At 41.0% G+C, this 25902-nt stretch overlaps 1 protein-coding gene across 1 annotated transcript in view; it reads left to right on the top strand.

The window, feature by feature from the left end:
* The first annotated feature begins 329 nt into the window (after positions 1-329).
* The window catches only part of LOC108794394 (electroneutral sodium bicarbonate exchanger 1), a 168597-nt gene continuing 143024 nt past the window's right edge, over positions 330-25902 (top strand). Inside the window, exon 1 of the mRNA XM_018565421.1 lies at positions 330-701. Coding sequence (XP_018420923.1) covers positions 657-701 — 45 coding nt within the window. The 5' untranslated portion in view covers positions 330-656. The remainder of the gene's footprint in view (positions 702-25902) is intronic.

The following is a 25902-nucleotide window of genomic DNA, read 5'->3' as shown; positions in this document are numbered from 1 at the left end:
ATGTAAAGGGGAACTCTGATGTGAAAGGGGTGATTCTGAGGTGAATGTGGGTATTCTGGTGTGAAGGAGGGCTCCTGATTTAAGAGCCTCATGTGAAGGGGGAACCCCATTTTTTTATGTGGTGGCACCCCTTTAAAATCCATACCAGTCTTCTATGAGGGATAAGGGTCTGGTATGGATTTTGGAGGGGCACAGGTGGGTTGTTTACACCTAGGTATGTGACATATTGGAGATGTTGCACACATGACTGTAGAAAGGCTGAGGGTCGGTCACATCTATAGGGACACAGGGGCTGCTCTTCTCCTCGTCCTCAGCGGGTGTGGCCTCCATACAGCCTCTGTCATGCTTCTTCCCTCCTCTTGCAGCTTGCTGGGCTGAGCATTCCTTGTGTTCTCGCTCGTCTCCGCTGCTTCTGTACGGCTGCCACCTGCTCCCCATTCGTACGCATCGTCTTTGGCAGCCCTCCCCATGCTGGGCTCTGCGGGTGACATGGCAGAGCTCGCCCATTGAATGACAGTATCGGGGAGCAGCGAGCAGCCTCTAGATCGGTCCTGATCAGATACATCCCATTCCATGGGAGACGGGAGTGAGAAGACGAGCACATCTCCGGCATCCGTTCAGCAGGAGAACTAACGGGCAGTCCCAGTACGTCAGCCATGCCCGCAGGAAGCAGCGAGCCCGAGAGTGCCCTCAGCTACCAGGTAAACGTTGTGATGGCAGCGACACCCGCTGTGCCAGGGTAGCATTGGAAGCTGCACAGGTCTGATTATCTATGGAGGGTATCAGTAACTTACTGCAGTGCAGACACAATGCAATGGACTTCCTAGCAGTCTGTATAGTACAGATCTAGCTGCAGAGAACAATCATTGCAGTTCCTGGTACCTTTCAGATGACATCAGTTGCAGAGATGGCGTTACACAGATTAGGCTTTGTTTTTTTCCATCTCTTTCACTGCAATTCATTTTTACCCGAGGTGTCACTGAGCAGCGGCGCCGCGTCACACTGGCGATGGTACCCAGCGTGTACCAGTGAGCTAGGACACCTAACTGGAGATGAGCATTGGTACCCAAAGCCGGTACTCAGGCTCTTCTCTTCCCACTGACCGCAGGTACTAGGTAATTTCTATGCCCACTGGGCCATATTCCCTGGCAGCAAATTGTCTGCTTCAAGATGTAAGCCGGCTGCACAACGCTGCGTTCAAACTTTTTTTCAGAATTGTAAAAAATTGTTGGTCAGAGCATTCTATCTTACCATCATTGAGTCAACTAATTTCACTGCAAAGCCCAGACCTGATACTTGAATGGAATCCCAGAGGTTTCTTTGGTGCCCAGCACATGCACATTATTGTTTTTTCCCCAAACTGGAATCACAATTAGACATTTGTTTCTTCAGCTAACAAAGAAGAAAGATTTTCCATCCTAAGCCTTTCCAAATTTTCATCCATACATTCCAAAGTGATCGTTGACTTACCAAATTTCGTAAACATCTGCTAAAAATAAAATTGCTCTGGTATATGGGCAGCTTTAGTGACCACAATCTGCACATCATCACTGCACTGTGCACTATTGTGTTGTATCAGCTCACTTGTATAACCGGACAGGATGACATAGCATCAGCTTACCCTCTGTCCTCGTCTGCTTTCAGTCACTTTGCAAACAATTGTGTAGTGAGGAGCTGGAGGCATGATTTTCTGTACATGGCAGGCATTGTACGCTTCCACGCTCTTCCTTTGCCTCTAATGTCACCTTGTGTGGAGGTCATTGAAGAGCATTGTGCTAGGGCTCCCGGAGATTTCCCATTTAATTGTGCTGGGACAGGCTGAAGGAGATGTGATGTTTGATTTCGTACTGATTGAAGACATACGGCTGGCATGAGAGGTGTTGTGTCAGTGGCCAGTGCACGGCTGGCATCTCAAGTGTTTGTTTACACGAGAGGATTGCGTTAATGGCGAATCATTTGGCCTTTCGATACTGTATGGCCAGCCACAAATGTAAATATCTATATTTTTATGTGTATATATTTATATTTATGTGTTTATATATTATTATACAGGATTTATATAGCGTCAACAGTCTGCACAGTGCTTGCTGCCTACTCATATATATATATATATATCTATATCTATATATATATTTAGGCTTATTTATTGATGAAGTGAAAACCGAGCCATAGCAACAAAGCATAGCCAGTTAGTTTCCAGGTCACTGTGGCCCGATCAGTGCTGAATTCTGAGTGGTTGATATGTGTTGTCACTCTTTGCACATTGCACTTGGTCATTAAGTGTGATTAAGATCTTATATTGATGCGTACCCAATGACAGTGACCGCAGCAGGAATGAAAGAGTATGTTGTCCGTAGCAACCAATTTTTTTTAAGCTTCCATTTGTACATTAAAAAATAAAAACGATAAAGGAAGGCTTGAAGCACTGCTGTGGTCAGAGACCGCATCTGAAGATTATAGAATCTAAATGTTTGCTCACCACAGGGTTAGAGGATGACGGCAATTTTTATTTATGTCAGATGTGTCTCCATCAATTTTATTCAGAGCCTGTGGCATTACAGAGCAACTGTCAGTAAGAAAGACAAGGTACTAGAAATATAGAAACAAGACAGAATGGCTTGCCGGAATACGTGCATCAAGATCTGGTTTGTTTTTAATGCGTCATTAAATTAGTGGATGTTAGTTCATGGCAGATGTCACATTACATAAATTCAGTTTTAAAGAGCCAACTGGATCCAGCGTGCATACAATTTTTTTCAGTACTGTGCTGGTTCTCTATTGAAGATTACCGTGTAAAATCTGTATTTTATTACTGCTAATACAGGGCTGGACAAATCCCAGGAGCCACGTAGTCAATGCTCTTCCGTATGACAGCTAGCGCCTAAGTTTTGAGGTTTTCTCTAGTTGTTATCAATGGTGTTGGCTCCTAAGAAAATCCTGCTGGCTTCTGGATTGCACTGACTGATTCCTGAATTCCTTTAATTTGTCCACCCCTGGTCTAAGTGATGACTGTATAATCAGCCAGTAATTATATATTAAAGGCAAACTCTACTTGAGAAGGATTTGTAAAATTTGGAACCCCTAAAACCTTTGCCAAATGTCCTTGCTATGCAAGAATAACTAATATATAGTTCAGCACATGAATTACTTACAAACTGCAGACCTGATTCACTACTGTGTGATGTGAAAATCTCAGTTTGCTTTCCTAGTGAAGTAAAGAGTGAAGGTCATCTGCGTTTATTTCAATCATGTAATCATTTCGTAGTGTATTCTTATCTTGTTATATTGGAGGCTGCCAGATTTTCAGGCCCCATCTTGTGGTCATCTGCCCCATTCCCTGAATTATCATGCCAGGGTCCAGATCAGAGGATCCTCAAGCTAGGTAACTATTCTGTAGCCCAGCTTTCTTGTCTTGAACACGCCCCTTCCTGAGCAGGACATCACCAATGTTGTGTAAGCTCCTACAACATCTGACATAGAGCTTTCTAAGAGTTTGACTCCCAGAGCTAAAGGAGTTGAGTGAGTATAAGTGGGTCTTTAGCACTTTAAAGACACTGTATCACAAGGGTCCTCAAACTCTCTTAAGAGCCAGTTCACCGTCCTTCAGAATTCAGGGGGGCCACATTGTGGGCAGTAGAACATTCCCCGGTGTCAGTGAGAGTAAACAATGGCATATGCTTGGTCAATTGAGGTAAAAAAAATGCCCCATGCTTGGTGTTCAGTGGGCATAGAAATAACCTAGTACCTGCGGTCAGTGGGAAGAGGAATAATGCCTCATCAGTGCCAGTGGAAAGAATAGTACCACACTGTTGGTTTTAGTGGAAGGAATAGTGCCCCATCGTTATTGTCAGTGGGAGGAATAGTGCCTTGTTGTCGGCTAATTCTAGTGGGAGAATTTGTGCCCCATTTTTGGTGTCACTGGGAGAAATTGAATCTTGTTGTTGGAGTCAGTGGGAGAAGTAGTGCCCTGTCCTTGATGTGATTGGGAGAAATTGTGTCCCATTGTTGGTGCCAGTTGCTGGAATAGCACTCTATTGTTGTTTGTGGGAGGAATAGTGTCCCATTATTGGAGAATGGAATAATTAGAGCCCCATTGTTTTAGTTGGTGGAATAGTGCTCTATGTTGCCAGTGATAGGAATTGTGGCCCATCCATGCTGTAAGTGGGAGGAATTGTACCCCATCCATGCTGTCAGTGGGATGAATTGTGCCCCATCAATAGAGACAGTGGGAGGAATTGTTCCCCATTGTGGATGTCAGTGAAATAAATAGTGCCCCATTGTTGGTGTCAGTTGGGGGGAAATGGTGCCCTATCAATGGTGTCAGTGGACAGATAGGTGCCTTGAGGGCTGGTTAGAGGCAAGCCAGGGGCCACAGTTTGGGGTCCACTACTATTTTATTCACAGACAATGGGGCTACCCAAAATTATCATAGCAGTAATGAGTGAAGGTGGTGAGGGGGCTTTTCTCTAACTTTTTTCCCCAAATGCACAATTCACACCTTGGCCTTTCAGTTTGGCATTTTTCAAAAAGGATTGTGCTTTCTTGTGTGTTTGGTGTGGTTTCCAGCTAAACACACCTTCCAGGTTTTCATTTCATTCTTTTTAACATGTAAAAAGTGTCTAAAACACACATAAAATGCTCCGAAGTACAACTGCATAGCGTGAGGTATGAGTGTAAGCTTAATGAACAAACTGCTACTTTTTTCAGTTTTCTTGTTAATAGATTTTGCATCTGGATAAAAATAGTTATAAAAATGAAGACCACTGTCATCTTTGCATGTTGACCTGTTGTTTTTTTTCTTTATTTTATTACCTTTGTGGCTCAATGGAAACAAACCTATTCTGCTTGCAGGTGGGTGTCAGTACATAGGGTGCCATGTAGCGGGTTATTCTCACATCTGTGTGAGTGGTGTGGTGAGTTTAAGGTGTAGTGCATTTTGATGCATTTTAGATGCTTTTAAAAAAATTATACTTTTTTTTTACATGCATTTTGCATTGTCATCATCCTCATTGAAGGTGCATTTTAGATTGTAAACGCTCACGAGCAGGGCTTTCCTAACCCTCTATTCATAAAATGTATTTTGACTATAGTGTCTCCCTTAACTTTATAAAGCGCTGCACAAACTGTTGGCACTATATAAATCCTGTATCATAATAATAATAGTTCCGCCCATGGCACTAGCGCCTTAAATGGCACTGACGAGTATAGGAAATTCCTACCCTATTCCTATATTCTTCATAGCCATCTAGGGGCTCTAGTGCCATGTGAATAGCATCCACCTGGCTGTATGTGTCAACTCAATATCCACCACGAGGCAGCCAAGAATCCTTACGGGATCACAGCCAAAATTACAGGACCATAAAAAAATAACCAAAAAGCTCATGTCAGGGTCCTATTGTCCCCCGAATCAAAAAATAAGATCCAGGGCATCCATCTAGCCAAAAAGACATCAGAGCGGTCAGTCCGCTCCCCCTATGAACTCTTCAGATGTCAATAATTGGCACAGTTCCGCAGACCACTCCCAGACTGAGGAAACTGTAGAGGAGTTCCATTTGCCGAGCGGGGTCGCTGAGATGTCGGGAGCCATGGAACGTTCGTCAGGCGGGGCCGGGGATAGGTCCCTCTCAAGAAGTACCCAAAGTGCAGGATCTTGCAAATTGAACCAGTCAACTAAATGGGACAATTGAGTAACCCTATAGTACGACTCTAAGTCAGGAAGGGCAGCCCCTCCATGTTCCTTCTTCCTTGTTAAGATAGTATAACGTAGTCTGGGTCCTTTTACCCCTCCAAATATAATGCAGCACAGCCGACTGTAACCTCCAAAAGTTATGGGTAGGAAGAGTATGGGTAGGGTTTGGAAGAGGTATAGACAGCGATTAAGTAAATGCATCTTGAACAATGCAATTCTACCAAACGAAGTGTGATGTCAATTCATCCAAGAATGAAGTGTATTTTCCAAAGACCTTAGCAAGGGGGCATAATTAACGGAGTAGAGACTCGATAAACTGGAACATATATGTACCCCTAGATAAGTAATGCACTCAGATTTCAGAGTGAACAAGAAAGAATTACGTAAACATTTCCTTTCAGCAACAGACAGGGGCACATCAAGAAGTTCACAGTTCTGAAGACTGAAACAATAATTAGAAAGGTCCCCAAACAGCCTAAATTCACGCAGCAAAGTGAATGCGCAACTTAACATGTTAACTTGCCTGCAATACCGAACTTTGGAAATGTGAACCCAGCCTAAAGATTCATGAACTGAACCTATATTCTGTTGGAGTTACCACGTACTACAAATTGGTCTATTATATGCAGAGGTATTTGTTGCAGATATTGAAATGCTCAATTGAAAAACTTTACAAAATGGTAAGGAAGTTTATTTTTAGCCATGCGACTGTAATTTTCAGATCTCAGTGGATTCAGATGAAAATACATGTCTCTTTTCTGAAAATACAGATCCTAACCCTGCTGTGTTAGGTTTGTGAATTGGACCTAATGACACTTTTCCCACTTTGTAACAAGCAAGCAGACTGTAGCAGTTTTCTACAATATACTTGATGTCTTCTACCAGTTTACCATAACATGTAAGGGGTCTCTCAGAAGTTATCTGTAAGATGTATGGGTTATGATATCTAAAACAAATAATTATATTAAACTTCTTTTCCTCCAGACACAGAGTGCCCCCTTGTCCTTTGTCGTGACCTTAAAGTCAATAATTTGGCACCGAGTTCACTATATGGACCATTTATACATGGTGATCATGTCCCCTCTTAATCGCCTCTTCTCCTGGGAAAACAAATTCAGTTCAGCTAATATTTATTCATAGCCGAGCTCCTCCATGCCTCTTATGAGTTTAGTCGCCCTTTGCTGCACTTTCTCCAGTTCAACAACATCCTTTTTGTGAACTGGTGCCCAAAACTGAACTGCATACTCCAGATGAGGTCTTACTAATGCTTTGTACAAGATTATGTCTCTATCTTTGGAGTCTAGACCCCTTTTAATACAAGAGAGTATTTAGAAACTGCGGCTTGACATTGCATGCTATTATTGAGTCTATAGCCTACCAGTACACCCAGATCTTTTTCCATCATTGACTCCCCCAAACATACTCCCCATTGAGTGTATGATGCTGAAGAAAGTAATTAATAGATTTGCCTTCTCTTTGTCTCCAGTTACCAACTCTGAGTTATCCTTTAAGGGGGCCTACATGCTCAGACCTGATTTTTTTTTTACTATTAATGTATTTCAATAATTTTTTGTGGGTTAATTTTGCACTCTTTTGCAACCTGTCGTTCGTTTTGAATCTTTATTTCCATTTACATATTTTGTTATATTCTTTGTAGCTTTCAACTGATGACAGTGCTCTTTCATTCTTATATTTTTTAAACGCCGTTTTCGTATTGCTTATGGCTTTTTTTAACATGGATGTGAGCCACATGGGTTTTACTTTTAGCCTTTTAAGCGTATTGTTTACAGGAATATATTTTTCAGTATGTTTGTGAACAATTGATTTGAAACATTCCCATTTTCATGTTGTGTTTTGTGATGAAAATATTCCCTCCTAGTTAAAGTGACATTAAACCCTCAGATTTTTTAACATAAACAATACTGTAATGTGTGCCTTACTGTAATCCATGGTTGTTTCCCTTCTCTTTGCTGCTCTTCCTTTTAAATCTGTATCTGTTCTCATGCTCTGCAGAACTTCTGTTTTGCAGCAGACTGCCTTGTCTCAGGAATGGATACACGGTGTCTGTGTATAGATTTGTATAGGCTTGTAACCTGAGCCAGCACTACAGGAAGAGGCCCTGAGCTGAAAAGGGAAGTTCTCCCCAAGCATGAGAAGACATGAGGATTTAAAAGGAAGAGCAGCAAAGAGAAGGGAAACAACCATGGATAACAGTAAGGCACACATTACAGTATTGGTTTATGTAAAACAATCTGAGGGTTTAATGTCACTTTAAAGTCTTCAAGAGCAGCCCTCAGCATGGGAAAATTTGCTCTCCTGAGGTTAAGTGATTTTATTTTTCCAGTATGCGCATGTTGTTTACAACTTAAGTTATATGAAATCATATTATGGCCACTGCTACCCAGATGTTCTTTTATATGAACATTTGTAATAAGCTCTGCATTGTTTGAGATTACCAGATCTAGCAGAGCATCATTTCTAGTTGGGGCCTTTACATAATGTACCATAAAATTGTCATGCAATACATTTATAAATGTGCGCCCTTTTACTGTTCCAGCAGTGCCATTATGCCAGTCAATGTCAGGATAGTTAAAATTTCCCATTAATACTACTATCCCCGCCCTTGCAGCCCTTTCTATCTGTGTAAGGAGCTGAGTCTCTATCTCTTTATTAACACTGGGGGGCCTGTAACAAACTCCAATTACCTTTGCATTATGCATACCATTATGCAACTCCACCCATAATGCCTCAGCACCGTCACACTCACCATCAACAAAGTCCTCTCTCACACTCACTTTTCGATCACCTCTCACATAGAGACAAACCCCGCCACCTTTTCGTGTTAACCGGTCTCTCTGAAAGAGAGCATAGGCAGGAATATTAACAGCCCAATCATGTGAAGATCCAAGCCAAGACTCAGCAATACCAATGATATCATAGTTCTCCTCATGCACCAAAGCTTCCACTTCTCCCATTTTGTTTGAAAGACTTCTGGCATTGGCAAACAAACAATTCAAGCCATTTTTACATTTTTCACTTGTAATAGCTGTATCTTTTTTGTACTACAATTAGTACTATAATCTTTAATGTTTGTTTGCAACACGGGAATCTCCTTATCCAGTTCCATTTTTCTCCCACCCCTTTTTTCACTGTTCCACCCTCCATTATAGCCTGACCCCTGTTTGACTTATCTACCCCATTATATGCCATCTCTCCCTCCCCCTCATTCCTAGTTTAAATACTCTTCCAACCCTCCCATGAACCTCTCCCCCTATATGTTACAGCCCAATGAAAAGTCAAGCCAGTGCTCCAGAAACCCAAAGCCTTCCCTCTTACACAAGGTCCTCAGCCATGCGTTTAGCTCCCTAAGCTCCCGCTGTCTTTCCTGTGTTGTGCATTGCACAGGTAATATTCCAAAGAATGTTACCTTTTAGGCCCTTCCCTTCAGCTTGCAACCTAGTTCTTTACATTGATTTTTAAGGATTCTCCATTATCCATGTATTTTGTCATTGGTCCCAACATAGACCAAGACATCCTCACTTACCCCTCTACCCTCCAGATTAACCACATGAACTGTCTGCTCTGTGAGCAGCAGACTTCTCAAGGTTGTCAAGCCTCCTCAGTGTTAAATTCACTGTTCCAGATCTCTAATGTGAGCTTCCAAAAGTGCAACCTGCTCACATCTGTCACAGCGGTATTCACCCTGGAGCTGTAGCTCCATTTGTGTATACATGTGGCACAGTGTGCACTGAACAAACCCTTCAACCATACTAACATACATCATCTCAGTTACAATGTTTATATAAGCTATAGGAAATTAAAGCTAGTACTTACAGTTCAAACTCCAATTGTTTCAACAACAATTTTAGAACGCCACTTAGCTCAAAGGCACTTTGTTTGGAAGCTCAATGTGAGTGGTGCACTTGCTTATATTACACCTGCTCAATGAGAGACACCTGGGATCAATTAACCTCCACCTAACCAGAGATCTGTAAACCAGAGGGGGGGGGAAAGGGCAGTTTAAAAAAAAAAAGTGACCGAAAAGGAAAAAAAAATGTTTTTAAATACTAAAAGAGTCTAAAAAGAAACAGAGACAACAAGTATTCAACAAAACAAGCCCTCAATGTATCTCAAAAAGCCCAAATCCAATTTCTGAACACCACTTAGCTCAAAGGCACTAAGTTCACAAGGCCCGTGTGAGGAATTATTTATATGCACAAAAATACATATGTTAATGGAACCTAATTTGAGCCCAATATATAAAGGTCAGAGGAATGGAAAGCGTCTTTGTTGCTGATAGCAGATTTTCATGTTCAATTCTGCTGCAGCATAGCATTTGAATGGAAACATTTGATTACTTGCTAGTGGCAACTAAACTAGATTATAGAGTGAATTTAGACAGCAGAGCTTCATAACATACTGTGGGGCTGATTTGTGAAAACTTCAGCAAATAAAAATAAACAGACGTGGGTTATTTTTTACCCTTGCAAATTCTTTCTCCAGTGAGAAGACAGAAGAGGAGAAATAGCATTGTTCAAAAGACAGACTTTTCTTAGAAACTTGACCTCTACATAGCATGGAATAGAATGGGGATTGGGTGTGTTGTCATACGGCTTTTATTCATAGTTGGCAGTTATTCTGCATACTAGGCATTTGACTGACACAAACTGTTTCAGTTTTGCAGTTGTCTTTGGTGTTCCTTTGCTGGTACTTTCAAATGTACGAAAAAGATACTACTTATTGCTCAGGTAACATAAACGTGAATGTGGCTCGGTCATAGTCTTTTGTTTTTCATGGAGATTATGCTGGTTAGACAGCCAGTCAGTGCTAGCCTATGGGATCTTTTAACCCCTTCAAGACGGGAGACGTACACTGTACGTCCAGCCACAAAGGGACCAAATGACTTGTCACGTACACTGTACGTGACGAGTTATTTGCTTCTTTAGAGGGCTGTTAAACGCTGAGAATCAGCTTTTAACATTCATTAATGGCTGCCCTTACTACAGAGGCATTCATTAATGAAAGGGTTAACCTTTTTCAGACACCCGATACCTTAATATCGGGTGTCTGAGAGTCAAAGCAGAGGGACACACATGCCGGCTTTTGCCGGCATTCTGACAGCTCGTATAGATCGAGAGAGATATCTCTCTCAAGCTATACTGGCTTTTTTTTCTTTTTTTCTTTCATGAATAGATACATAATGTGTCTATTCCTATAATGTATCTATTCCTGGAAGAAGAATGTTTCAGTTTGCTGATCGTTGTTGCAACAATCAGAAAACCTTTAGTGACAGCTGAATCCTGAACTGCTGCAGGATCAGTGTCACTAACTTATTATCGGCTGTTCTGAAGTTTGAAGCAGCCTGATAATAACCAAAAATGTATTAATTTATCAAGCAGTAACAGTGAGATTAATTCACAATGACTGCTTGATATAATTAAATAAATAAAATACAATTTTTAAGTAAAAAAAAAAGTGAAAAGTGTAAAAAAAATCAAATTTGAAAAGTGTAAAAAAAATGTGTAAAAAAAAATAAAATAAGGGACAAATAAATGAATGTATTTATTGCATTTTTTTTAGCTGTGCTGGTGTTGTAAAAAAAATACTACAAATCAAAACTGGGAAAAAAGTGTTTTTTTTAACGTTTTTTTTCTCTTTTTTTATATTTTATTTGTCCTAAGTGAGGCGTTAGACACACATATGTGATATAAATATGTAGCCCTATCTGTCCTCTAAAAAACAATATATAATATGTGTGGGTGCACTTTGTAAGAAAGTATATTACTGACGTGGAAGAATCACACAGCAAAAATGTCAAAAGTGTGTCAGTCATTTACGAACAGCAACTAAAAACAAGCTCAGTCATGAAGGGGTTAAAGCAGTTAACTAGGCATTAACCTGAGGAACCTGTCATGACTGCTGTAAACTGAGGAAAATAAAATCTAATTGGTTACTGCACTTCAACATTATTTTACAACATATATTCTTAAAGTGGACTACTATGTTATAGGGAACATTTAGAAAAGTTATTTGCACCTAAACTGTACCCTGAAAAATGTACCTTTTTTATCTGACATTCCTCCTGAAAAAAAGAAGTTAATTTTCTGGTATGTGAGGGTGCTGTAACTTCGTAGCTGTGTATCTGCTGTGTGAGATCTAAGGCACTGCTGCCTCTGACTGTTAATCCCAGGAGATTTGCGAGAAGGTTTGGTGATGCCACTTCTGTGCCGCTCACTGCTCTCCTTGCTGGAGGCTGCTGAAACAGAGCCCTGCCCCTGCTAAGATAGCACAATGGGGGGAATTTATCAAAACTGGAGCAGACAGAATCTGAAGCAGCTGCCCAAAGTAAACAATCAGATTTCATCTTCAGTTTGCTCAGTTGAAGCTGATTGGTTGAAAGCTAGAAGCTGATTGGTTACAATGTGCAACTACTCTAGATTTTGTCTGCTCAAGTTTTGATACATTCCTTGCAATTGCTTTAGTAGCGGTGCACCGAAATGTAATTTTCAGACCGGAACCTTTTTAAAAGATTTTTTTAAAGATTTTTTTAAATTGATTTATTTATTTTCTTACTTTACTGTCAGGGGTTCTAGGGAAATATCAAGGGTCTAAATAGACCCCTGATATTTCCCTTTTGAAATAGAAAAAGAGATTGAGGACATAGAGTCCTCAATCTCTTTTTTTCTACAGCCCCTGTTATGATTTAACAGGAAGCCTTTATACTGAGTGTTTCTGCCCATTCATAAACTGTAGAGATAGTATGAGTTACTATGTCCACAATCATGAATGAACAGGAAAGCATGTAGAGCACTTCCTGTTCATTCATAATTGGGGACACAGTAAACATACTATGCCCTCGGTTATTTACAAGCACTCAACGATCAGTCCTGATTGCTGAGCGCTTGTAACCCGCTCTCTGTCCTGACTTGCTGTCACAGGAGGCTGAGACAAGAGGCACCGTTGATAGCTGACTCTTCCCCAGCACCGCTGGCTCAGCCTACTGTGACAACTGACAGCTGTTTTCTCCCCGCACCTGAGTCTCTGCCAGTCACAGGATAGGTAGAGAAACCGGGGTTGTGCCGCATTTTTTTTTCAGCCAAGAAATGGTACTTTTGTAATTTTGCCAAAAGTACAATTTTCGTACGATATGTTTTGGCATCTGAAATTTCGGTGCATCCCTAGTATTAAGGACACGCCCCTGCTACTCCCCAGTTATGTGGACCATTACGATTTTATATGCCAAACATAATTTGTAGAACCCAGAATTGTTGTTTTCCACCATTACATTTCCTTTATACTGGCTTTTCAAAATTCCAAATGAGATAATTAAGCAAAAGTATTAAGGTTTTTGTGCAGAATAACACTTTTGGTAGTTAAACAGAACATTTTCATAGATATCTGTACATCAGACAAAAAATAGGGACAACTGAGGAGGAAAGAAGGACAGAGGGATTTGGTTCCACAAGAGGGACAGTCCCTTCAAATTAGGTACCACTGGGAGGTATGAGGCATGGAGAGTCAGCAGTGGGAATAAATCAGCTGCAAGGAGACCACAGGCAATACTGGTGACTAGCTATCAGAGTTCATGTCCCCTGTAAAGAACTACCCTACAAGACACTGCTTAAGTATTAGCTGACCACATATCCCCAATGCAGTTTTAGAAAAACACAACACTTTATGTGGAAAAAAAGGTTTTTCTGAGCACCTTCCAAGTGATCAGTCCCTATAGAAAGACTAAACCTGGCCATACACTTCAGGAACTGGCCGAAATTCGCACAGTGGTTGCCACAGTCGGCACCCTTTCAGCCGGCATCCCTCGATCAGCTGATCGAAGGAGCCCGTTTTGAAAATCTTCAAACGAATAATGCTTGATGTCACTCAGCTGCAAGCACCGTTTGTGTATTCTGACAGCGGCTGTGGGCTGCTGTCAGGATACAGTGAAGACAGCGGGGATTCCTCGATCAATGCTTGTAAGTGTTGATAGAGGAATCTGTTGTATTTTTTTCCTTCCGCCTACGGGCTCAACGAAAAAATAGAACAGTGTATGGCTTTAGGACAGAACTATGTGAACTGTGTTTCTTTCATTAACTTCATTAACATACAATGCAGAAACCAGGTTTTTAATCCTTTAACCCTTTGTTAGGACAGGCAGTGTTCAAATATACTTTACAAATTGAATTGAAATAACCCAGCACAGTACAGAAAGGGTTAGCAAACCCCTCCGGTGCCGCTATTAGAATACAAAGCTCCCAGTGGGATGAAGGAATCAGAAACAGCGTGGATGGAGGTATTTGTTATATTTTTTTCATTCACACCTTGGGTTGTACAAAAATAAATAAGAATGTTTACCCAGCTTTAGGCTTGCATATGATTTCCCATCCATGCGCACAAAAATATATATGTGATGTTAGGTCCACTTAAATAAGCCACTTACATTTAGCCTTTGTTATCCTGTTGCTGCCATTTTAGAATCTATACATCATACTTTTTTTGAATTCCAGCGGTAAGAATTGAAGATGTAATTCTGATCTTGAAGTTAGAGTTTACAAGGAGTGGGTAGGTTTCTTTCTGATAGATCTTATTTTGAAATTATTTATCCGTACACTTGTTTCCTCTAAGGCAGCAGTTAATTGGTTAAATGCAGCGGCCTCCAGGTCTTCTACTGGATTGTGGAACAGATTTTTTGCTGCAGCTTCTGCCTACAATGGGAATCTATTTAAATTGGGTAAACGTGAACTCGTTATGACCTTTTCTCATTTCTTTGCTTCACTCTTCTGGCAATTCATATGAAGCACACAGGCAAGTGTTTCTTTCTAGCAGTTAAATGAGCAGGAAAAAGAACGTTTGTTCTTCATGTACGTTCTTACTGCACAGTATAGACCAGCCACTCTTAACCTTTTTACCATGGCAGAACCCTTGAAATAATTTTCAGGTTCCTACTAAAAATTATTATCTACAGCTCATGGTATATCAGCATGATCAGTAAGTTGTAGATATAATTATAAATCAAATAATAGGAAAAGTGGCATATCTTAGCATATTTTAACCCAGGGCAAATCAGTTTTTTAACACCTCTCTTCTCTGTATGACAACATATTTTTAAATAATAATCATAAAAATGGAACAACTAAAATAAATGGCCAGAAATGACTGTGATGACCCCTTACATTGGTGGTCATGGAGATTGGCCTCACTTACATTACTGGTAAGTGGGAGAGCTGCCTGCTTACATTGGTGGTCATGGAGAAGGTCAACCCTTACATTGGTGGTCATGGAGAAGGGCCTCTCTTACATTATTAGTAAGTGGGAGACCCCGCCAGCTTACATTGGTGGTCATGGAGAAGGCCTTCCTTACAGCTGGAGGTGCCCCTTCAGATTGGAGGTCAGCAGTAAAAGCTCATTTGAAAGGATGCCCTGTTACATTGGTGACCAGTGGGATGTCTGCCCCTTATATTGCTGGTCAGTAAGAATAATCCCCCTTACATTGGTGGTCAGTGAGAAGGATGACTTTCTCTCGCAGCTAAATAGATAATTGGCGTCAGTAGTTACTTATCTGAGAGAATAATTCATTTATTTTTTATTAATTTGACAAAAAATATAATAATAGGCAGCACACATAACATTGTGTGAAAAAATGTGTAAAGCAAACAAAATTAAACATGAGTCCATGTCTCTATGTGCAAGCTGGAATCATTAATAAATCCACTGATGTGTATCATTTAGAACTCCAGGTGCAATGCCACCACTAGTGATGAGCTGGGGCTTGGTGCAAATCCAGTGGGTTCACCCAAGCCCACTCAAAACTGTGACCAAGAGCGCCCCCTCCCCCTGGCCCAATCAGTTCCATTAGTTGTGGCCCATCCCTTTGTGAAGTGTAGCTGCGCAGCAGGGAATGTGCCTGTAGCAACTAACTGGGCTGGTGGAGGGGTGGGTTGGTCACAGTTTTGAGCCAGCTTGGGCGATCTCAAGGGAAAGTGGGTTGACCCCAAACCATCACTACCCACCACCTTCTGAACTGGGCCTTGTCGCATCATAATGATTACTTGTTTAAAGGCAAGTCAAAAAGTCTGCATAATCTCCTGTCCATGGAATCAAATTTGCTTCCCTCTGTGGCCTTGGGCTCTGTTTAGAAGGATGGCCCATTAACACATCAGCATGTTTCTGCACCAGTATATACTGTAAGTGTGCAATGCTTAAGAAAGAGAAACAAGGCTTCTCATATTGTATTAGGTTTAAAATAAAAAAAGAGGGTAAAACAGCAGACGACACTTACATTAGGCTGATACATTCAAAATCAAATTCTGATACTTACTCCAATTGCATTCCAAAAATACATTTAAGAAAGCCTTATTGAATACAGAACTGGGATAATGGTTATTTTGTATGTGCCTTTCAGCTTAAAGGGGTTCTAAAGCCTCCCATTTTTTTACCTATACCTACTGCTATCAAGCAGTAGATATAGGCAAACATAAAAAAACAAACAAACAAAAAAACAACGATAAAACAGCGGTTTAAACTTACCTTGTTTTCTTTGCGCGCTCCCCCGCCGAGAATTAGGAACTGTTTGTTCGGCCGCAAAGGATCTTGGGGCGGGCACATGCACAGTTCCGACTCTTGGCCGGGAGACAAGCAGAGACGCAAGGTAAGTCTATAGACACGCGCACCCGCATGCAGACACCGCTGGATCGGAAGTGCCTGCAAGCAGAGAGGTGTCAGCGCTGGATCAGAGAGCCGCCGCACCGCTGGAGGGACAGATGAAAACATCAGAAAAGAAGAAGAAGATCGGAATAAAATACATAATTTAAGGTAAGTGCTAACATTAACATGGGGGGGAGGGGAAAACATTTTTTACTTTAATGTCACTTTAAGCTGGCTACATACACGGAGATTCTGCTCTGTCAGATCAGCAAAATTATCAACAGCTGTGACTGTGGTTTACATAATTGGATACAATCTAAATGAATTATTTACTAAGGCATCAAACTACATAGTTGCTTTTAATGTTTTTGTTCAATTGGTGTGTGGCCCAGTTAGGTAGATGACTTCTACATAGGGATATATTACCATACTGAAAAGAGAGGATCTGTCCTTGCATATTTAGTTTAGGAACAAAAACTGTCGAAGAGCAACTTTAGGCATAAACTAAAATTGATGATTGCAATGCTAAAACTTTCCAGAAAACAACCCTTGTCCACTACTGCTTAGCTCTGCACCCAATTACAACACTGCTGACCCCTGCACCCCCACTGCTGACCTCTGCACTCCTATTTTACAACCGCTAATCTCTGTACCCTGCCCCCTTTACACCTTCACTGCTTACCTTTACACCCCCTTTACAGCACTGAACCTTTTCCACCAGACCACTGCTAACCTCTGCAGCCTTTGTACAGCACTGATAACCCTTGAATCCCCATTGCCCACTTTGGCACCTCTTACAACTCTCTTTTCCTCTTCTTCTGTTTCCTTCTTGAAGGCAGCTCTATTCAACATGCATGGCTGTACACTGTTGCTCCATCCCTCGCTCTGACATGTAAACACTGTTAACCAAAAACTAGGGCGAGTGGCAAAGTGGGTGGACGACAGAATGAGCAACCCTGTTTGGGTTGCAGCCCATACTTTAAGAGACACTGCTTTTATCGGTTCCACACCATTCCTGAGGCAGTCTACTAGCTCAAATACTTATTTTACTCCTTGGTTATGCCAGACAAAAAGAAAAACAGTACACAAATATTTACATAAACGGGATAAAAAGTGAAAACTGCCTGGTCTTTGATTTCTGTGTAGAGTCCAATACACTTTAGAGTAAGCCTCATTTGGACAAAATCACTGACCTTCAGAAATGATTCCAGCGGAAAATGAGAGCTGTCAACTTCCAATTGCAGCAGCTTTTTGTGGACCCTTCAGAGGGCTTTACTGTGACAACCTCCACCCAATGAAGAGAGCTGAGGGGTGTGGTATGTCAGGGGACACTTCCTCAAGGCCGGATTTTCTAAATACATCAATATTTCCAGATGGCAATGTTATACAGTCTGACAACCAGCATATTGCACAGAATCAAACTTTGATTTGATAGAGCTCAAGCACAATATAAACCAGATGCCCACATCAATCAGGAAAAGTAATGTGCTCAGCCACCTGCTTTACATTATGACATAGGCATGCCTGGTATCAAATTAATTTTTATTTTCTAATACATCAGTGTAGCTATTTTTTAAAAAGATTTCTTCATTACTGTATTACTAGCGTTTTAAAAGTTGTATTCATTGTATTAAATTTAGCTGTGTGTGTATTTCAAAAACCAGACTCACAGATATGTATTGTGGAATCTCATGCCAGTCACACATTTTACATTTTTATACATGTTTTCTGATACCATTAGAACTTTGGCTTAATGAAGGTTTACGAAAGCTTTTAGCACTCACCCCCCATAATTCAAGCTGACCTGTGACACTGACGCTGTCATAGGTCGGCTCTATTGATTGGGAAGTCAACGAACACATACCGCAGATGGCTGACGTTCCCCTCCTCTCCCTGCAGAGAGCGGTGACTGTCAATCACCACTCCCTGCATGGATTCCCCCCTCCTCTCTCCGTTTTTCTCTAGTGCTGACTGGAAAAACGGATAGGGATGGGGGTGGGCTCAGCTGGCTCTGCTTCTAGAGAGGCAGAACCAGCTGTCAATCAGCCAGCGGGGTGGATCTCGACAGTATTGTCCGGATCTGTCCTGGCTGCAGGTCGGCTCTGCGCTCTCAGCATTAAGTGGGCAATAGCCTGCTATATACTGAGTTTTGGGTCGCAGGAGGACATTAGTATACAGTATGTCCTCCTGTGACACTGAAGAGAACTATGACCAAAAAGGGTTAGGCCATAGTTCTCCTTTAAGAGATGTTCCACTAATGGGTTTACTGGTCCTAGGTCTATGTCCTGCTGGAGGTGCTGTAAACTGGAAAGTTTGAATTACAATTTTACAATAGGGCTTCATTAGGGGTCTCTGGCCTAATTCTTTTACAACAGCCAATTAGCCATTTACAGTGTGATTCCATGAAAAGGTTTTCCACATTCTAAGAACTCTATTTGTTACTGAACACCTTATTTTTGGTTGTGCTGTTGTAATGGAATGTATGTTGCTTTGCTTTGTGACTGAAGCTAACGTGTGAATTCCCATTCTCCTCATTAAGTTTAGGGTTCATTAGACAAAGTCACACTGGCGCTTTGACTGATCAGTACAGCCAAGTATTGGGACATGGGGGGGACAATGAAAGCTTTTTCAAGTATTTGCAGGTAGCTCTAATTGCTTGAATTGTATACCCCCTAGTGACAACTACTTTTGTTTACCCATACATAAAGTATCATTAGATAATGGCTTTGGTTTATTAATGTGACAATATATGAAGTAGTATAAATTGCAGTGGCCTTGAGGTGAGTTTGCATTTGTCAAACAAATCATTATTGTTTTCTTCTGTGCTTGTAAACTCACAGATCCCTGTTTTACCGATGATAGCCATCACCCTAACTTTTAGAGAATAATGCATTTGTATGATGGTAGGAAATAAAGAATTGCTATGGGTATAAGCAATAAAAATCAGTAGCTTCCTATATAGATAGCCTTAGATGTGCCATTTTTGTGGCTTCCTACATTGCTTTTAAGTGAAGTTACATTAGTATTACAAATAATTATGTAAACTCTGATAGAAAATTTCAGTTAAACTCCTGCTCTAACATAAGTAGCACATTGATATCAGGAAAGGAATCTCTAAACTGTGATAAGTGTAGAGTGCTATCGATTTTTGTGTCGGTAGTACAGGTCAGCCATATGGAGCTCATGCTTTTATGATGCTAAACTAAGGAAACTGTTCCTTCATTTAATTACTTTTCCAACGGAAACAGGAAATGTGTCAGGAACTAGGCATCAATGTTTACAACTAGGTCTAAATTATATTTTTACCTTTCCACATCAGAGCCAACTGAGGAGAGAACAGAAGCTACCTTGATCATATTGTGTTTATTTACCAAGGCAGCGCGTGAACAGTGACGGTGGTCAAAATGCTCTATTCTAAAGTAACCAATCATTTTGGTTACGTTAGAATAGATTGGTTGCTTTGCATAGCTGCGTGTGTTACCTGTTCAGTCATGTCTGACTCTCAGCGATTCTATGGGTCAGCTCTTTCCTCAGCTGTACTTTGTGTCTATTTGCTTTACTAGAAAGCATGAGTACCTATACCAAGTAACATGTAACCATGCACAACTAAATACTGGAGCAGACAAAGTCTGGAGCAGCTGTGCATGGCAACCTGTCAGCGTCTATCTTCAGATAATCTGTTCAGTTAAAGCAGATTGTATCCTCCTATCCCTTACAGCCAAGAATGGTGCCATCTTGCCTCTATTTGGGTTGTAGTTGCCATGGTGCTGCACATGTGATCAGCTATGACCTAGCCATTTGGGGGCTGAAATGTTTGGTTGTAAGTTGAAATAAGTGCGCTGGCAACCTTTAGATTTGGCATGCCTTAGAATTAATTGTTTTGGTAGACATTACATTGGTGGGCAAAGTTCTTCTTTAAGTTTTGAAAATGAAAGTTAAAAGCGTATTGGTTGTCATATACAGCTGCTTCAGATATGGTCTGCTCCATTTTAGTAAATTCCCCTCTGCATGTTCATAATACCTAAATTGCAAGACATATTATATGTACCTTCTACTACCAAACCACAGTTTTAAAATATTTCTTTTATATCGTTATTGCTGCTCTGACTCTTCTCTGTGGTCACCAGACAGCTCTAACATTACTAATATGGTACTTTGAATACATAATCAACCCACTTGGACTCTACATGTCAACCTGAAATGAATTCATCTCAGATTTTTTTCATTTGATTTATACAATACTCCTAACACATTGAAGTTGGAAAGTATTGTGTCGCCACAAATGTTGATTAACAAAAATGTAAATATTTGTTAGTTGCCTTATTATTTGTCTGAGCTAATACCTGTTAGAATCACATTTTGCAGCACTTACAGCTCTGAGTCTTTTGGTGTACACCTATACATGCTGTTTACATGGATATTGTGATTTTTACCCATTTAAAAAAAAAAACTGCTCTAGCTCTGCTAGGCTGCTTGGGACCTGTGGGGGAACAGCAATTTTCAAAGCTTGCAACTAATTCTCAATGGAAAGACATTCTAACATGTTCAGGTTCTTGGTTTTAGTGGATCGCGCAGTCCTGTACAATGCGGGCACCATTGATTTCAGTGGGGTGACATCCGCGTGGCAATCACAGAAAAAAGGCACATGTACCTTCTTTTTGCGATACACATGACGTGCGCCTGTTTTAGCCGTGATTGTGTTCGGAAGCACGGGCGGAATTGCGGCAGGAAACTCCACGATCAGCCCAGTGCAACTGGGGTGCCATTAGAAAATAATGGCACCCATAGCACATTTGGTTCACACCTTGGCGACTCCTGACTCAGGAATCGTGCACAATTGCCGCGCGGTGAGGTGTCGCCTAGGTGTCAACATAGCCTTAACCTATTCTAGTGTGCCTATGGCTGTAAGTTTACAGTTATCATCCTGTTTGAGGGTGAACTTCTTTCCAAGATATTGGACATTGGACCCTGATTAGTTTCCCACTCTCTGCTGATATGAATTTTCCCCACAAGATGATCCCATCACCACCGTGATTCACGGTGGAAATTGTGCTTTCAGGATGATGAACAGTGTTAGGTTTCCACCACTCATAACATTTTTCCTGAAAGTTCACTTTTAATCTGATAACGTTAGTGAACCCTTTTCACAAGTTTCAGCAATGGCTTTCTTGTAGGTCAATTACATGAATCCCAACTTTGAAAAGCATATGGGTTATCATTGTCCCATGGATGGTTTCTTCCATTTTAACTGTGGATCCCTTTAGCTCCTTCAGAGGTATCCTTGACTGTTTGTTAATTTCACTGGTCTACAAATTTTGGGAAATTATTGACCTCCGAGATAAAATGTGTTAATTCTTAAATATTTTGATTAGATAAATTAGAAAACAGGTGATAACGGTGCTGGTTGGTTAAAGTTTTCAAGATATTTCACAATAAAGATTTATACACAGGCAAGTATATTTGCTTACAAGTGAAAGATAAAGACGATGAGCAGGATGCAGCTGATCCGGGGCCGTCGATGTCAGGGGACCCAAACTTTAGCCCACCGTATGCTCCTCCTGAACCATATCTAATTTCACAAAGTGAACTAAAGGACTTGGTCAGTGATTTGGAATTGCCTAAGAGTAAGGCAGAGCTACTGGGCTCCAGATTACAGCAATGGAACATCATGCAGAGTGATGTCAGGATCTCCATTTTCTGTGATCGCCAAAAAGATCTGGTTCAGTATTTCTTAGTGTAAGGGGATTTGGTTTATTGCAATGATATTGATGGCTTAATGACAGCCCTTAACATTACCCGCACTCCAGATAAATGGAGATTGTTCATAGATTCTTCTTCATCTAAAACAAGTCTAAAAGCTGTTCTATTGCACAAGACAAAGTTTTGCCATCCGTTCCTGTCGTTCATGCAGTCCACATGAAAGAAACATACAAAAACATGAAACAGCTGCTGAGGTATATAAAGTATAAGGAACATCAGTGGCAGCTCTGTGGTGATTTGAAAGTTGTTGCCCTGTTGCCTGGCCTGCAGGGTGGATAGATGAAGTACTGATGTTTCCTCTGTGAATGGGTCAGTTGAGCCAGAGATTCTCATTATGGCAAGAAAGACTGGCCATCACGACAGTCCTGGGAGCCAGGAAATTTTTTTTCTTCAAAATCCAGCTCTTGTTAACTCTCAGAAAATGTTGTTAACCACCGTTGCATATAAAGCTGGGGCTGATGAACAACTTTGTAAAGGCTTTGGACAAAACAAAAGCAGGTTTCCAATATCTCTAGGAAAATTTTCCAAGACTTGGTGAAGCCAAAATCAATGAAGGCATCTTTGTTCGTCCACAGATTCGAGTACTTCTCCGAGATGACAAGTTTGAACGTCTGTTGTGCGGCAAGGAAAGGAAAGGCATGGGAAGCCTTCAAGTCCATGGCAACTAAGTTTCTCGGCAACAACAAGACAGATGACTATGAAAAACACATGGGAAAAAAAGAAACATGTCACTGAAAATTCACTTCTTACACTTGCTTTTAGACTATTTCCCTTTGAACTGTGGGGCAGTGAGTGATTAGCATGGGGAGAGATTCCACCATGATATCGCAGCCATGGAGAAAAGATACCAAGGGAAATGGAGTCTGTCCAAGCTTGCCGATTACTGCTGGAATCTCTCCAGGGATCATCCTACTGCAGTTCAAGAGAAAAGCCAAAAAGCGCAGTTTAGATACCGAATAAAGGTGGAACTTTGTTGTTTAATCTGATGTTAGAGCTTGTCACTTTTTCCATGCAAAAAGCATGAAAATGATACATGAAAAACCAATAAATGAATGGAAAGTTATGTTATTGGTATTAATAAAAAGATACATTTATAATGATTAGTGTGGCACCATTCTCATTGCTATATCACATTCTGCAGAAAAGTTATGGAGCATAATAGCACATCCCTCTCGTAATTTTGAATTATTTTGATGCAAATTTGACCTGAAGCTGTATCTTGGAAACTGGAGCCAAATAATACTCAGGACTTAATTTTCCTTTATTAGTGACCCAATTCTGATAAAATTTAGCTACTTACATTTCCGAGGCTTTCTCCTTGTAGACCAGTGTAATGATCTCCTTACCAGGTAACTGAGTTTTGGTGGATGGTCTTGGTCTACTCTTTTGATAGCGCCTTCATCTTCTGATACTGTGAGGGGAATTTATCAAAAGTGGAGCAGTTGTGTAGATATGTTCTTTTATGTTCAGCCAAAACATTTTTCTTAAATTTTGTATAGAGTGGGTTAGGATTAGAGTCCATGTTTTACTACTATCCAGTGTACTGTTAGATAAATTCCCTTCATATTCTTCATCCCTGTTGCAGGTTTTCCTTCACTTCCTGTCTGGTTCTGGTATGTCAGTTGGTAAGGGTGTATCTCTTTACAGCTGAACTCCAGGCACAAAGCCTTTCATTCTAGGGTCTAAAGTAAAAAAGAAGACACTCACTTGCTCCTCGGCCCTGCAGTGGTGACTGCTTACCTCTGCTGCCTCTGCTCTGGCTGTGGAATGTTCCTTGACGTCTTCACATCTAATAGACTGTGTAGATGTGATGACGTCATGGGTCATTAGACCTTGTCACGCTGTGCCGCTGCCTGCTGGGTAAATCAGTCCCCTGGCTGGCAGCAGCTCTCCGGCTCCTCAGTCCCATGAAAATCGCCGCGGGCAGCGTGAGAGAGCTGCCAGTGGGCAGGGCCAGATCTAATGATAATTAATTATCATCAGGCGGGCCAGAGATAATTCCGTCACGGGCCGATTCTGGACTGCGGGCCTTGAGTTTGACACTTATGCCCTAGACCAAAAGGAGCACCCCCCACTGCAGGGGTTGATTCTTTAACTTCCTGGACTTCTTTAACTATTTGAGTGATTTAGAAGCAGCTTGTTTTAAATATTAACTAAATCAAAAGATTTAAATTTGTAAATGATTTGCAAACTCTGTAAATTCTTTTTCCAAGTCTAAATTGTTGACTGCTGTATCGTATATCATTGTACCTCACCATGCTGACATGTCGCGTTGCGTCTAATCTTCCAACAATCAATGTGTAGATTGTATCCTGCCTTTCTACATCTTTATTATTTTGGCCCCAGAGGAAGTAATATTATATGCTTTAGGTGCCATAAATAGACGGTAGCTGCTACTTAAAAGCCCTCACTCATACGCAGGAAGGAATAGAACTATTTATAACACTCTGTGTGAGGTAAAGCATATACCTTATCTATCTATCTATCTATCTATCTATCTATCTATCTATCTATGTATATATGTGTACAGTATGTATAGTATTACATGGTTATTATTCAGGGATGCTGGTTATAACATTTTACTCTACTGTATTACGTTGGCACACATTTCTCAGCTTTGGTCCTCAAGTACCTCTGTAGTCTCACTGTATTAGAGATTTGCATATTTTCTTGAAATATTTAGTGGGCTAATTTTACTGAAGTAACCCTTTTCTCTGTCTTTGAGAGTCCTACAGATGTTGAGATTGTATCTGGATTTAAAGCAGAACTCTGGGGTAACTTTTTCTTAACCCTTGCAGTGGGGCTACATGCTCGTTTTCATCTAGGAGCGAAAAGAACAAAGTTATACTCACCTGAACCTCCACGCCGGCTTGCTCTTAGACCAGTCCCTTCCACTTTTCTCCTCCTCCGCTGCAGCCACGGTATATTTTTCAGTGTTCTCACGTCCTATACACAGTGACAAGACCTTAGACTGCTGCAGTGGAGGGGAAGTTAGGCTAAAAGGACCGGTCTAAGAGTCCTGCTGTACAGAGAATTACAGTACAGGGGGCTGAATGCGCGTCTAACTCAGGTTTTTACACGAGTTGCATTTAAAAATGCATGAAATGAATGCCTAACTGCATAATTTGGTGATTTTTTTTTTTTTTTATCTGCCTGGAGTTAAGCTTCCATTAAGTTAAAGTTGCACAATAGACTGCAATGAACCATCTGCCAATGTATCATAATTAAATATACTGCATATTTCATTATCTGTGGATTACGAAAATGGATTCTAAACGTTCCATGTCCCAAGCCACAGATTGTACAACTCCAAATAGAATATCTTATTATTTTTCATGATTGGCTTCCTTTTCCATGTTTTAAAGTGCACCTGTGCCCAGACTAGGGACATTAAAGTATTAACATTCTGAACAAGCAGTAAAAGAGCTTTAAAACAAGGCATCCCTGACCTCTCTAGCTGCTTGTAATGTAAAGTAATTCATTCTCAAATATACTCAGAGGCCACAGCAAAGACTCTAAAGTCAGGTTTCATTTTTGTGTGTTGATGTGCATTGCGGAATGATGCAGCACACTGCCTTAGGGCTTGTTCACACCGAATGCGGTGCGTTCCAGAGCGTTAGCTGCTGGAACACACCGCAATCCCTCACAAAACTACCCCTCCAAGTTCCGGAGGGGGCGTGGCGGTGCATTGAATTCAATGGCACCGCTTCCACGCCCCCCCTCCCGCAGTGCGATTGGACACGTGGCAAAACTATGCCTGCGTTCCGTTCCACTGCAAACGCAAAAAATGCTGCTTGCTTTATTTTTGCATTTGG

The sequence above is a fragment of the Nanorana parkeri genome, unplaced genomic scaffold (assembly GCF_000935625.1).
Source record: "Nanorana parkeri isolate BGI_ZX_2015 unplaced genomic scaffold, ASM93562v1 scaffold846, whole genome shotgun sequence".
Lineage (NCBI taxonomy): Eukaryota > Metazoa > Chordata > Amphibia > Anura > Dicroglossidae > Nanorana > Nanorana parkeri.
Note: the sequence above shows the minus strand (reverse complement) of the source record. Positions and strands in the feature narration are given on the sequence as shown.